The following is a 12,390-nucleotide window of genomic DNA, read 5'->3' on the forward strand; positions in this document are numbered from 1 at the left end:
ATACATACTAGTTATACTGTATCAAATATGCCGTATGACTGACTCTACCTACTTGGTGTGTGACTGCTTTTCAGACGTCTTTTGATTATACGATATGATTTATAGGGAATTAGAACGATAAATTATGTTTACATTGAGATGATCTCACACGAACTATCTAATGGGCCTAGTGTTCAAATCGACCCACATATCATGATATGGGCCTTTGGTACCAAGTAACCAAGGGCCCAGGATATCATCTTGAATATTCTACCTTTTTTTTATATATAACAAATTCTTCCTTGTATCTTAGAATTAGAGCCTTTTATTTCATTTCACAGAATAAAAAAAATAGTTCTATTAATATTCATGTTAATAAATATGAAAAAATTCAATAATTTTAAGCCATTGAGAAAATATTATTGGAATATTGTTTTTCAATTTATATCTGAAACAAAATTAGGAAATACTCTAGAGAAAAAAAGAAGAAGATACCATTTCAGTTTATTATATCCTGTTCTTATATAATATTTATGTAGATTATTTACATTGTTTGTCATTGTCATTTAGTTTAAGTGTGGGTGGAAAACTATAATAAAGACGGGGACATAGTAAAGAATTAAATTAGTAAAAAAAAAATGGTATTGTTATCTTTTCATATTTTTCCCCTTATAAGTTGAAAATTAGTAATATGAAATTCCATTCCTTCTTTATCGATATTTCGGGACCATTTATAACATAATGTGCTATTCTAAATAATATTTGAATTTTGGCTAGATTGGAATACACTTCATTTCGGTTGATTTTCAATATTGATCACCAATAGCCAAAAAAAAAAGTGGGAATATCAATGCTCGCTTATGGCGGAAGAATGGCGTAGTTACATTTAAAAAAGAGAGTAAAAAAAAAATTGTAAGAGACATAAATTACATAATTTAAGTTATCTATATACCGTATAATATTTTACAAGTAGAGAAGCAAGAGAGAGGTTTGAAGGATCAATGAAGTTTCACTGACGTACGGAATGGTCAAATTTGCTTAACGCGTTTGCTAGCAAAAGTAAATTCAAAATTATAATATAATCTAAATTTCGAGAAAAAAGATTGTGAATAGTACTATAACATACCTCAATATTTATATTTCATGAATAATATCATACTACAAACAAAAATTTATGTTTTGTGAAAAGTTCCACAATAAATTTTGGTACCATTTTTCAGGCAGAAGCTGCAGTACAAAACATAATTCCAATTTGATCTAATTATGTTTGCCCAAGAGGACTAGCTCCTACTAAATAGTCTCACTTTACTCATAATAAACAATTCTTTAATTTGTAGGAAGAATTGGGAGCGATGGAGTACTTTAGTAGTAGTAGTTAGCAAAAGAAAAGAGTAAAAAGATATAATAACCGTTTATTATCTTTCGCAAAAACGACACAGGGAAGGCAAAAACGACATATATAAAAGACCGACGGACTGGACTGGTTTCATAACCCTTTTCCACACAGGCAAGGCAACGCTCATACAATCTCAGCTTCAGAAACGTTCACGTCATCATCGTCTTGCGGTGGCGGTGGCCACGTGGCGGCGGCCGGTGAACCGGAACGTTCCCAGGAGCGCACGGGCCAGGACTCGGAGGCGGCGGAGAATAAAAGTAGAACCACGCCGGCGGCGGCGGAGTCGGCGAGGATGGAGGATGATCCACGCGCCGCCGGTATTTGTGGCGGCGCTGATCGTCGTGGCGGTGGTTCTTGGTCGGCGCCGAGTGGCAAGGCAGTAAGGGACACGAAAACAGAAGCATGAAAATGTGACAAAATATTAGAGCCTTCAAAAATTTCTTAACGCCCCACATTGTGTGACGATAAAGTGTGTTGGAGACTTAATTAGACTTGTACGCAAAAACCTCCTTACATTTATAGGACTTCTGTATAGTGTTATAATATATTTTTTTTAATTTATTTTTTAATTGAAAGAGGAAAAAAGTATTAATGTCTATTTGGGTATTATAAGTCCAAGGTCCACCAACTATGCACAAACTTTTTAGGCGTGGCAAACAAAGAATAGATTGTTTTGCTTCATATTTCCTCTATTTCCGGCGGGAAAGCGTTTTTAAGTAGTGCTAAAGATAATTAGGCATGTTATGGGTTTGCTTAAATTGACTCTTGGATTACTATGATGATGATGATGAGGAATGATCTCTTTCGTATTTAGAGATGACATTTTGGCGAGATGTACATTTATATGTTCTTCACGTACGTTTTGATTAGAGGAAAGGAACACCAAAATGAGATATGATTCGTGAAGAAATACGTTATAGAACTAGTACATTTATATTTTGAGGTTTAAGCTCTTAGAATATCGAGTTGATAGGGATGAAATATTGTAGGATCCGAAACCTGACTGCAAAAAATGTCTCCTTTAACTTTAATAATAATAATAATAAACTAACATTAATTACTCCAAAATTGTATCAATTTTTTTATTTTCCCCCTTATTTTATTTTTTTTTTAAATTCTGTCGTGACTGCAATTTCTGACACTGGGTGTTATCCTTTATTCGTTTATAGCCGGGTGTTATTCTAGCCATTTTAATTGGAATTTTAACGGACATATAAACACGTATCACTGCCAAACTTAGTCCCCAATATGTTGTCTTAATTTAGACATAAAAGAAGTACTCACTGATATATACTACACTCGTATTTAGTAGTAGAATAAATATTGTCTTAAAAAAAATTATAGTGGGATTTGGTTTGACTATCTTGCCAAAGGAAGGTGAAGCTAAATGCTTAATATATTCTAAATATATTCTTACAATAGTCAAATACGATAGTGATGTTGTCGTGGCGGGAAACAAATGTACCTAATTACACGATTAAATGTCACAAAACTAAATACCGTATCTATTATTACAGAAAACCAAAGAGGCCTAACCCACTGAACTAATGACAAAAACATATCCCTTTTTTTCTGGTCCCAATAACCAACATTATAACCTTTTTTTTATTTTTTATCAAACGAACATTATGATTTAAGGACCGGTTCTTTTAATATTTTATTCCCTGATAGAATATCTCCGATACTGGACTATTTTCGCCTGATTCACGGGTACATAAAATAATCCTCTATACTATCCACACCCTATATATTCGATGGAGAATTTTGTATAATAGACATGTTTGGTGACTTCAGCTACTAATTTTATGGCTTAAATTATAGTATAAAATCTTTGGAATGTGTTTTGAGTATCAAAATTACGTTGCCAGTTGACGAATATATTTATATAGTTTGAATATTTTACATAATCACTTTTTTGAAAAACATTCTCACTATTAATTGTTTCTTTATTATAAATTTATCTCTGTGTTATGATTTTAACCATTTTCTTTTTATATATACTTATTATCTAGATACACCGTGAGTAAAAATAATGATTTAATGAATATGATATTGGAGAGAGAGTGTATGATTGATGATGAATATTAATTGCCATTTCAAAGCTATGACTTGATATCAAACCAAAAAGTTACATATTCCTCTATCTCCTCACCACTTTTTTCCTTCGCATGTTTTGTTAGTAAAAAAGAAGATGAAACAAAACAAAAATATTTTAGTTTCTCTTGTGAAGCATAATAAAAGTTAAGTTAAAGAAAAGCATACACCAAGCATAAATAAATAATTGCTTATGTAATGTCTGCGTTTGACATAACTTTGTTTTTAGAAAAAGTGATTTTAAAATAGTAATACGAAAAAACTGTTGTTTTAAAAAACAGATAAATATTTAGTAAACTATTGTAAAATAGCTGTAACCGTTAGCAAAAACTGATTTTGTGTTTGGTAAAATATATATTAATATTTATAAGTAATAATTATTTATATAAAATGTAATTAATATTAATAATAAGATATTTTTTTGTATATAAAAAATATATCAAAGTGGGTGTCTATAAATTGTAAAAAATAAATTATAAATTTTGGTGACTTCAAAAAAATTATTTGATAAAATGATATAAAGATAATTAGAATTAAAAGTTAGTGTAAGAGAAAAAAAAAGTTAAGAGAGAGAAACTATAAACCAAAAACTAAAGCTACGTATAAAAGCTTCACATTGTAGTTTTTAGTTTGTTAGTTAAAATATTCAAAAACACTTTTTAACTTTAAAAAAAAAAAAAAAAATTATTTTACCAAACACTTGCTTAATTTAACTTAAAAACAAAAACTAAAATCAACCTTAATAAGTTGGGCCAATATTTGATCGTACTTACTTCTTTTTGATATATTTTTATAAACTTAATTTTGTGATTGGTCACCGAAAGTTGAACACACAAATCACAATGAGTGACTCAATTTCTATATATTTAATGATAAAACTGCTATTAAATATGGCTATTGGAAACTATATACAATTCCAAACAATTTACTCACAGCAGCTCCCATTGTTGACTTTGTTGAACCAATTCGAATAGTCCACTATTCTTATTCCGAACATTAATGAGATTGATGAAATAAAAGGTCATTTTTTTTATCGAAAAAAATGAAAGGTCATTAAATTTTGCATCTTCTTTTTTTTCTCTTACTTTTAGTGTAGGCCATCCGCGTCGATAAGCTCTTGTGACTCCACGTGGCACACATATGGGGCCCACTTTGATATTCAAAATCTTTTGAGCTTTTGACTTTCTAAGACTTTGGAAAGAAATATGCTTACGTATCGTACGACGACAAAACAAAAGCAACACAAGTATTTCACGTGGAGTACAATTATAGCATATAATTCCAGCAAAATACATATATATTATAAGTTATATTATCAATCAACCTTATTGCTAATTATGTGATAAATGTACAATTTTAATTGTTGCATTACCATAAGATGATAAATAAACTATTGTGTCCTTTTTTTTTTGTTTATGTGGAAAAAGACGAGTCTTTGAAAATCAGAAAAACAAATTGCGTCGTCACCTTCACCTATCTTTTTCTTTTTTTTCCTTTCCTTTTGTTTTTTTTTTCTTCTTAGAATTCTATTTTCCTTTCCACTATCCACATATTTCTTGGTTTGCTTTTTGGCCTAAAAGATAAGTTTTCAACGCAAGGTTATTAAAAAAAAAATTGAAATCACCATACCATTGTCAAGGGAATCCCTTTAGGCTTCAGCTAGCTAATCCTATTTTGCATAACTAGTTTTTCTTTTCCACAAACTTAAACCGACCATATTTTTTTTCTTTAAATATGCGCTATTAAACACCGGCAAAATTAATGTCGTAACACGAGATAAGCAACAGTTTTTTTTTTAAATATACATATATATATATTTATATTTTGTTTTCATACATTAAAAGTAGACAAGCCCGGAAGACAAGGAAACTGGAAAACCCGATCCCGAATGAGTTTTGGTAAAGTCTTATTAGTATTCACACACAACTGTCTGTTATCTTTAATACAAACTCGGAAAGACGACCAAAAAAAAAAAAAAAAAAACCCTCTATTAAAAGTTAAAGAGAGCGAGATTAAGATCATTCACAATGAAATTGAGAGGCAGAGACAACAGCACTAATGAAATAAGAAGAATATTTACATTTTTCCCACAATCTTTCAGATGTTAGCAAGCAATGCATTAAAACCGAGCTTATGAAAGAGAGAGCATAGTTATGTCTTCTTAGCGAGGACCTTTCTGCCATCAAGTTTACATACTATATTTATATATTATATCTACATAACTACTCAGCTACCAAAAAGGTAAGGTAAGAAGATCCTCTATATTTGAAACATAGATTAATTTGCCTTTGCCACCCAACCCCACTACTAATACTAATACTAATACTAATACTAATACTAATACTAATAGACACCATCAACATAAACAAGTATTTGGATAGAGATATTTTACACAATATATATATATAGATATATATATCATCAATACCGGGGGAGCCTAGACTTGGTTCCCAGAGTGTATCTGTTAGCATCATCATCATCATCATCGACAACCGAACGTCTCGAATATATCTCCGACCCTCTCACTCTTTTCTCTCTACAAATATCTCATTTGCAAACAGTCTTCAATCTCTTCGCAGCTTGGACGAACCCGACGATCACTTGCAACTCGTCAATTTGCTACATCAAACACAACATTTTTTTTTTCCTTTTATCAATTGACTACTAGTAATATGCAACCAAAGTATATTGATACTAATTTTCCAAGGAAGACAGATTTTCAGTAAATTCTTGACAATATCGTATTCTCACCTGTGACATGAAATGCCTCTGGACAACATCTACTAATTGCTCCTTTGATGGGTTGGGAATAGCATCAACCTTCCAAAAATTAAAAATTAAATAAATAACATCATGAGCATATATAAAAAAAAAATTAAAAAACATGTTGCAAACTCACAAGATTAAAGTGTCGCAAATATCTCCACAAAGCAGCCATTTCCAGTTTGCTTAGGTCGACTTTCTGTACAGGAGATGCCTTACGAAAAAAAAAAAATTACAAAACTGTAAATACACCACATTGTAATTGTGACTGTAATTGTATTGTATCCAATATATTAAATAGTAGGGACAAAGAAAAGTTAGGTACCATGGACCCACGAGGAGTAGAAATAGAGCCCTTGGATTGTGAGTCACAAGAGAGAGATCTGAACATGCTCTTGTGAGACGACCCTGATGACTTGTGAACTCTGTGTCTTGATCTTTGAGACTTTTGGGTATCATCGGATGCTGAACATACATTAACAGTTTAACACCCATTTAAAAAAAAAAAGGAAGAAAAAAGAATAGGCATAATTAAGAAAGAGTGTGTTGCCAAAAAAGAAGATAAAGTGTTTGAATTACGATAGATAGCATTAAAAGTAAAAGGTGTATAGACACAAACACGGCGTATCCAATGTGCCCACCCACATCACCTACTTTTTTTTTTCCTCTCATCCTCTCAACATCACTGTTTATAGTAATTTGAGTCAAAGCCCAGGTTAATCAGTCACTAATACCAGATAATTTGGGTGATAATTATGGATAAGGTGGATAGTTAGTTCATAATTATAATACTCACCCAAATCCGATCCATTCCAGTGGAGGTGCTCGAATTCGAGGTCGTCGTCTTCTTCATTTCCGGTCGGGGCTTCGAGAACGCTAAGAGCGTTTCTCTGTAATTTCACTTCAATGCCATTCGTAAGAACCTGCAATTTTTCGCAGAGTGGCAAATGCGTAAATAACAAGAAATGAAGTTCACGGACGAGTTTAATGTAAGTTGATTGGATAAGATTCTTGATAACGAAACCCAGGAAAATAAAAGGCAATTAAATTCGATTAGGTTGAAGGATAGAACCAGAGTAAATGTAGTATTAATATATAAATAAAAAACAATTGATTGAGTTCGTATTAATACTGGGAACACAAAGCTCTGTAAAATTCAACGTTTTAAAGATTGCAATGAAGGACTCGACAAGATCGAATTCCTAATAAAACAAATCACTTCAATCCGCAATCGACGCATGCGAATAATTGAGCTGATTGAAAATTAAGAAATCAATTTTTTTTTTAATCTAATCTAATTCAAACTTTCCTAACGTAAGATATAAACTAATTTCTATTATCGGTGGACCACAAATTCGATTAATATAATTGAAGGACTCGCCATCAAACCCTAAATAAAAGCATTTAAAAAATTGAATGATAAAACCCTCAAAATAGAAAAGGACAAATTAGAAGGGGAAAATTTATGGGTAAACAAAAAAAAATGAAACAAAACGCATTAAAATACCCCAATTTCAAATCCAACTTCGAGATTTTTTTTTATCAATTCACCAGATCCATTGAAATATTCAGACATGCAATCAAAATACACATTGAAAAACATCAAAGTAATAAATAAGTAATATAAACAAAACTTGAGAATTTTCAAATTGAATAAAAAAAAAAAAAATTGAACTTATTACAATGAAATCACCAACTTCAACTAAAAAATAACCCAAATTGGAACAGCAAAATCAATCAAACAAGCAGCGAAATCGAACCACATTGCCTAAAAATACAATTTCAGATTTAATAACCACCGAATTCATAAAAGGATAATGCAAAACACAATGAAGCTTATAAATAAATAAATAAAAGTAAAAAATAAAACTCAGAGGAATTGAAATTAAATTTACCAGCCAATGCCAACCTCCCAAACCAACGGCCTTTTTGACGACGCCTTGTAGACCAACGAGAACAGACTTAGTCCTATTGTTACCAGTCACCACGACTTTCGTGTGGCGAGGAAGAACAGAAAGCTCTTCCTCACTGCTATCTCCGCAGCTCTGCATCTGCGAGAAACCTCCATTGATGGAGCTCTCTACTGCTTCAAACATTTCCCTAGTTTTTTTTTCTTTTTCGGATTCTTTTTTTTTTTTTTGCGTATTCTCTTTGCGGTGTTACTTCGAGTTCGAGCGTTATGGCTCAAAACTGCATTCGGACGAAAGATCACGCATTGCTGAGTTCGTATATGGGAGTTTCAGTGCAATTGGTGACGAATTGTTGTGGAATTTTGGGCTTTTTTTGGGTTCGAAAAACACAGTCAAGAGAGAGGAAGTAGATAGAGAGAGAGAGAGAGGGAACAAAAAAAAAGTAGTGTGTTTGTGCATGAGAGAGAAGAAGAGATAGAAGAGAGAGAGAGAGAGGATGAGAGTGACTTGGGTTTTTTTTAATTGTTGTGTTCGCTATGAATCCCGACGACCTTAAATGATCCAATCATTTACCGCCACGTGGTACTTACGGGCCTGAAGCCCATACCACTAGCGGTTTTTCATTCGTGGTAATGCAACTCGGCGTGTTGACCGTTTGACTGCTCGTAGATGGAGTAGTGGGTGGGTTGTGTGAAATTACAAAAGTACCCTCCCCGATCTTGTAACTTCCCGGCGTTTCATTATTAAATTAAAAGCTAAAATCTTATAATCATAAAGGAAAAATCCATTATGCGTTGAAAATTTAAAATTTGATTCAAAATGACTTTATTATATATACCTGTCCGAATTGGTTTTCTTGGACCACAGCCAATACTGTCCTATTGAATAGGTCTGCAATGTTTCAAAATAATTTGAATATTCAACAACCGTAGCCATTCCCATTCCTATAAAATCAAAAAAATATAAAATGTATGATAAGTCAGATTAGGTTGTCCTTTTCTCTTTTTTTTTTTTACTACTCTTCTTTTCTCCTACGTAAAAAAAATGTGCTCTGTAATTATTGGTAATTTCGAGGGGTAACATGGTGATTGGCAAAAAAAAAATGAGAGAAAGGTAACGTAGATGATGTGAACGTAACGGAAGCAGCGGAATTTATCATAAGTGGGACCCACGCGAAGGAGGGAAGGCTCTACCTCTACCTGCCGTCGGTGTTGTCCTATCCAGCATGGGATACCCCACTCTCTCTCTCATCCAAAAATTAATCAAATTCTTTAAATTAATTACATATAAATAAATATCTGTGTGACGTGTCCTCGCTCTATCTCTGTCGTTTAGCTGGGTCGTTGTGGTTGTGGAGGTGGTGGTGGTGGGACGATTTTCCCGCCATAATGAGACAACTCTTGCCGTTGATCTGGGACGACCTCGTCAAGCGCCGTTGGATCGGTGGGGATGGATCGTGGCCGTCGGATTGGATTGTTGAATTTGGGGGGGAAAAAAAGCAAAACATGTTGATATAGCATGTGTAATGATCATAAAGTTGAAAGGAAGCACTGGAGCTTTTGGACACCTCGGTTTAAAGCAAACAAAACGAGACAAAAGCTACATATTTTCGTTTCATTATTTTAATGTTATCTTAGGAAGGCGTAGGTTATTACAGCGTGTGCCCAGGACCACAGGACATTCTCGTGATCACCATTCATTTTCTCTCCTTGCTTCCTTATCTCGCGCATAGTATTTTTTTTTATTATAACAAATAAAATTTACATTTATTCTGTTTTTTTAGCTGATTTTATTTTAAATATTTAATCCTGGTTTTTAGGATAAAGTTTAAGAGGAATGACCATAGAACCTCATGTGGGTGCGCATCATTGTATATTAATTTATGACCTCTATCACATTAAACTATTAAATCTTTGGGTAGCATTATAAAGATTTGACTAAATACTAGAAGTGTTATGGCTTAGTGTTAGTTCGAAGATTTTGTATTTATTTTAAATAATTTTTTATGGCAATTAAATATATTACTGCCAAGATTTTGTCATTATGTGGCGACCAGTAAGTGTGAGACAGGCGTTCGTTTGCTTTGGCTAGGAGGTTTCCATAACTCCCATTTTTTTTTTTTAAGGATAATAAGAAGTTTCCATATATTTGCAACGAATAATAATAATAATAATTAGTGGGACTAAACCACTTAACATATAAACTATAAACTAGCTGAATTAAAATAATATACTCGATTTTTAATCAATTTTAAAATTGTCGTCTATCATCTTATTTTCGTAATTGATAGTAACCAAGATATACATTTACAAAATATTATAAACAAATTTCAACAAATATTAATTTTTAAAATGTTGGGTTTAAATTTTTTAGCGAGTTAATTTTTTTAATTAATTTGTAAATGATTGCTTTTTCTTGATTTCTATGGATTTTTAAAAATTTAGTTGAATAAGTGGTTTATTTTAGTTACTTTTCATTTGGTTTTTAATAAGGGTAATTTTGAAAAATTTATATAATTTATTTTATTAATAACAGTTTTTCAATTCGGATAATTAATCAAAGTATTTTAATTAAAAAAAAAAACTAATCAAATTATAATAAACAACTTTGCGGCATTTTCTAAGGGATTGAATTCGTCTTTCCTCTAAATATAATTTCTCTAGCAGACTCTATGGTTTCATCTCCTTTTTTGTGTCTCCAACTCCTCTCGTTTGTTGTAAGTATTTCTTGCTAATCATCGGTCAGTGATGGGCTCCATCTGGCTAACACCGACCTTCTTGGTGCACCACATACCCTTCTTCATTGGATCGTTGGAGTCCTTGAACTAGGGTGGACATCTATTGAACCCTCTTTCGTATACAATATTGACCCAATGGTGATGCTTTCTTCAACGACCTCAATGTTTGTTTTCTAATGAAGATACGATGCGCTACTTGAAATTTCAAAATTTTCAGTGAGTAGTCATCGGTTGTTTTGATTTATTCATGAGTGTTCGTCGTTGAGGTGCGGAGCCTAATTGATCGACTATGACGAATGAAGACCTTACAACGATGATTCGCTGATCAACTTGTCGGAAAAGCCCTATCTTTTCCTTATAAATATTTTGTCCGCGAGTTTATGTTGTAGAGCGTAAGAGATATTGTAACACCTTTATCCTGATTTTGGGTATTAGTGAGAATTTGCGGCGGCACAAGTGGACGTACTTTTCGCATTGAATGTGAACCACTATAAATTTGTGTGTCTTTGTTCTTCGTGTTTGATGTGATTCGTTTTCTGTAATTAGGTCGGTTGAGGCTCAAATCCTAATATTTATTAGTATTTGGAACACTGGGTGCAATTAATCAATTCTTATTCTGAATCATTTCAGACTTTGACTTAAACTCTTTGTTCAAATGTATTTTGTCATGTCTAATACAACATCTTGAACTATTCTCATATTAGAATAAAATAATGGAGAAATTTGTGGCACAATTTTGTAAGTAATTGAGTGTAAATTTGGGCAGTAAAAACGAACAAGACTGAAAATTTGTTCTGTTTCCGTAAGTATCGGAATTTTGTTCTAATATTATTCACGGAACAAAAAAATTATTATGATACCATTCGAGTGTTATTTTATTTTATTTATTAAGTGAATAGTTCGAATTAACCAAAATGTAATGTTTATTTCGCCAAAATTCCAATACTATAAATAGAACATTCCGATCAATTGAAGACCGCAATCTCAATAATCTCAAATTCTTTTTTTTTTTTTTTTTTTTGAATAAACGGATTTTCCATAAAATTGGGTAAAAAACCCATCAATACAGGAGAAAAACACATTAATACAAGGAACACCAAGACCTAAGTCGAAGTGAATCTAACACTAAGATCCGGTAAAAGTACGTTATGTGCAAACTTCCGACAACGAGAAGAATTACAAGCACCAATAGAGCACACAATAGGCTCGTTCAAAAACCCAAAGATTGGCGGTAGAAAAATCCAACCAACCTCGGTCCGATGATCACGAAGAAGATGACTCTTCCACCTGCATAGATCAAAACCTAACAGGAAATCCACTACGGATAAGGAGACTACGGCTAATCCGGCTCATAAACAAGTCAAAAAAACCAAAGCACAACAACAAAGATAACGATTCACTACAGAACCAGCAAGAGCTAAAACCAAGAAATCAAAACACAAAACTAAATTAAAATTGTCTTCCAAGAAAAAGCTCTCAAACCCCACAAGGACGGCGACGAATTTCTCAAA

The 12,390-nt window shown here is 32.6% G+C and overlaps 1 protein-coding gene across 1 annotated transcript; it reads right to left on the minus strand.

Annotated features, from left to right (window-relative positions):
- Nucleotides 1-5,502: 5,502 nt before the first annotated feature.
- LOC149392271 (uncharacterized) lies at nt 5,503-8,638 on the minus strand. Its single transcript, XM_089620729.1, has 6 exons — nt 8,128-8,638; nt 7,029-7,155; nt 6,558-6,697; nt 6,369-6,446; nt 6,221-6,289; nt 5,503-6,088 (listed from the first exon to the last, which is right to left on the minus strand). Exons 1-6 carry the CDS (start codon nt 8,326-8,328, stop codon nt 6,017-6,019), a joined length of 687 nt encoding a protein of 228 aa, XP_089476855.1. The 5' UTR covers nt 8,329-8,638; the 3' UTR covers nt 5,503-6,016.
- Nucleotides 8,639-12,390: the final 3,752 nt, after the last annotated feature.

The sequence above is a fragment of the Urtica dioica genome, chromosome 7, assembly GCF_054948205.1.
Source record: "Urtica dioica subsp. dioica isolate 48M chromosome 7, U.dioica_male_clone48M_v1_H2, whole genome shotgun sequence".
NCBI classification, from domain to species: Eukaryota; Viridiplantae; Streptophyta; class Magnoliopsida; order Rosales; family Urticaceae; genus Urtica; species Urtica dioica.